This window comes from Cervus elaphus, chromosome 12, assembly GCF_910594005.1.
Source record: "Cervus elaphus chromosome 12, mCerEla1.1, whole genome shotgun sequence".
Taxonomy (NCBI): Eukaryota; Metazoa; Chordata; class Mammalia; order Artiodactyla; family Cervidae; genus Cervus; species Cervus elaphus.
The window spans coordinates 77,231,056-77,232,962 of record NC_057826.1 but is presented as its reverse complement, the minus strand read 5'-3'; the positions used below and the strand labels follow the sequence as shown (position 1 = coordinate 77,232,962).

Genomic DNA, 1,907 nt, shown 5'->3' with positions numbered 1-1,907 from the left:
AAAGACCCCAGAACTAGCAGCCTGTGCCAGAGGAGCCTGGCGGGCTGCAGTCCATAGCGTCGCACAGAGTCGGACGCACCTGAAGTGACTAAGCAGCAGCAAAGCACCGACGCGGCATTAAGTGAGAGTGCTAGTCACTCAGTAACGTCCAGCTCTTTGTGACCCCATGAACCACAGCCCACCAGGCTCCTCTGCCCACGGACTATCCAGGCAAGAATGTTGGAATGGGTAGCCATTCCCTCCTCCAGGGGATCTTCCTGACCCAGGGATCGAACAGGGTTCTCCTGCATTGTGGGCAGATTCTTTACCATCTGAGCCATCAGTGAAGCCCGATATGATATTAAACTGGTGGGCTATTTGGGAATCTGCAAAGTGAGCACAGGGCCAGATGATTGATCAGCTTCATATACCTGGAAATTACTAAGTAAGAAACTCAGATCTTGGAGTTCAGTTACTTATTCATTATCACAGTTACAATATAAACTGGGGGAGAGACCAATTTTAGTAGTGAATTTCCCCTATCAATGCTTCTTCCAGATATCAAAGTGATTTTTTAAAATGCAAACAGCCACACAGTAAAGAAATGACATACAGATGTCCATGTAGTGGGAAATTTGAACTAAAGCAAAATCAAAATCTCCAATGAGTTAAATGAGACAGAATTGACTGTTCTGGTATAAAACATGCAGACTTCCATGCCAGATGTGTGAGACAGCATATCCCCATATTACATTCATGCACATAAAGAAATACCATAAAGACTAGCTCTTAGGATATAGCAATAGTGAAGGGTAACTATTACCCAGGTATAACCATATTATTTCAGATAGGTTTGAAAACTGTCTAGTTTACTTGGAATCACAGGAAAAGAGGAGGCTAAGATTGGAATCAATGATATGGCCAGTATAGTGGTGGTAGTGGAGATTAGTGATGTTTAGGAACAGTCCAGTTGGTTGAGGGAGCTACAGTGACTGGAATGCCTGTTTATCAGTGTTTGCATTTCCCCCTGATTACTGCAAACACTGTCATTCATTGAATTTCCCTTTTCCTCCCAACAATGGCTCTTCCTTAGCGCTGGTCCCAGAGCAGCAGCAGGCCCGGGTTTGGGTGTGGGCTGCAGGGGGCTGAGGAGCACTGTGTGGAGGCGCAGAGGTATGTGGCTGAGTCTTCAGGCTGGGATCCTCTGATGTACATGGAGCTGTCGCCCTCCTTAGTGTTCAGAGTGACTCTCACTCGTCCTTGCTTCTTTTCATCCCCATTTACACTTACTACAAACAGGTTCTTGGGGCCCTTTGCAGGTTCCCATCTGTACCAGTGTAATGCATAGAAAAAGCTGGAAGGGAAACTGCAGGTGAAATTGGCGCTCTCTCCTTCCTGAACCCACAGCGAGGCAGGACGCTGTTCCACAGTCAAGAGGCTGCTCACTCCTGTTCAGAAAGACAAGGTCACACATAGAAACTGATTTCTCTACAGTGTTCGTTGCCTTCACACATTCCCAAATATTAGAATCTTGAGGTGCCTGACTGCATCTCCCTCCTTCCCCATCACCACCCCAGACTTTTCAGAATGTCTTCAGCAGCCCCAGGACTTACGGCCAAGATGAAGCCACAGGATCAGCCATGAGGTTGTCAAAGAGTTCCTCTCCATTTATCCTGATCAAGTATCCTTAGTAGAGGAACGTTCTGCAGCCTAGATCTGTGAAACATTCTGCTTCAGAAAATAGGTTTCTATACATGGTTGCCCAACCAATCAGAGACAAGACCACAGACATGTGCTAGAAACACCAACCATTTCTGCCCTAGAATCAGTTTCCTGTGGTTCACAATGAGGGATCAAACACTGCTTTCTTGAGGCCAACTTCACAAACATTGAGATGAGCTCACTACACAAAGAGAACCGACATTTCA

The 1,907-nt window shown here is 46.1% G+C and overlaps 1 gene segment (V, D, J or C); it reads right to left on the bottom strand.

The window, feature by feature from the left end:
- Nucleotides 1-1,068: 1,068 nt before the first annotated feature.
- LOC122705820 lies at nucleotides 1,069-1,647 on the bottom strand. The segment is given in 2 exon segments: nucleotides 1,069-1,427; nucleotides 1,593-1,647. Coding segments are annotated over 2 exon segments (414 nt in total).
- Between the last annotated feature and the right edge of the window lie 260 nt (nucleotides 1,648-1,907).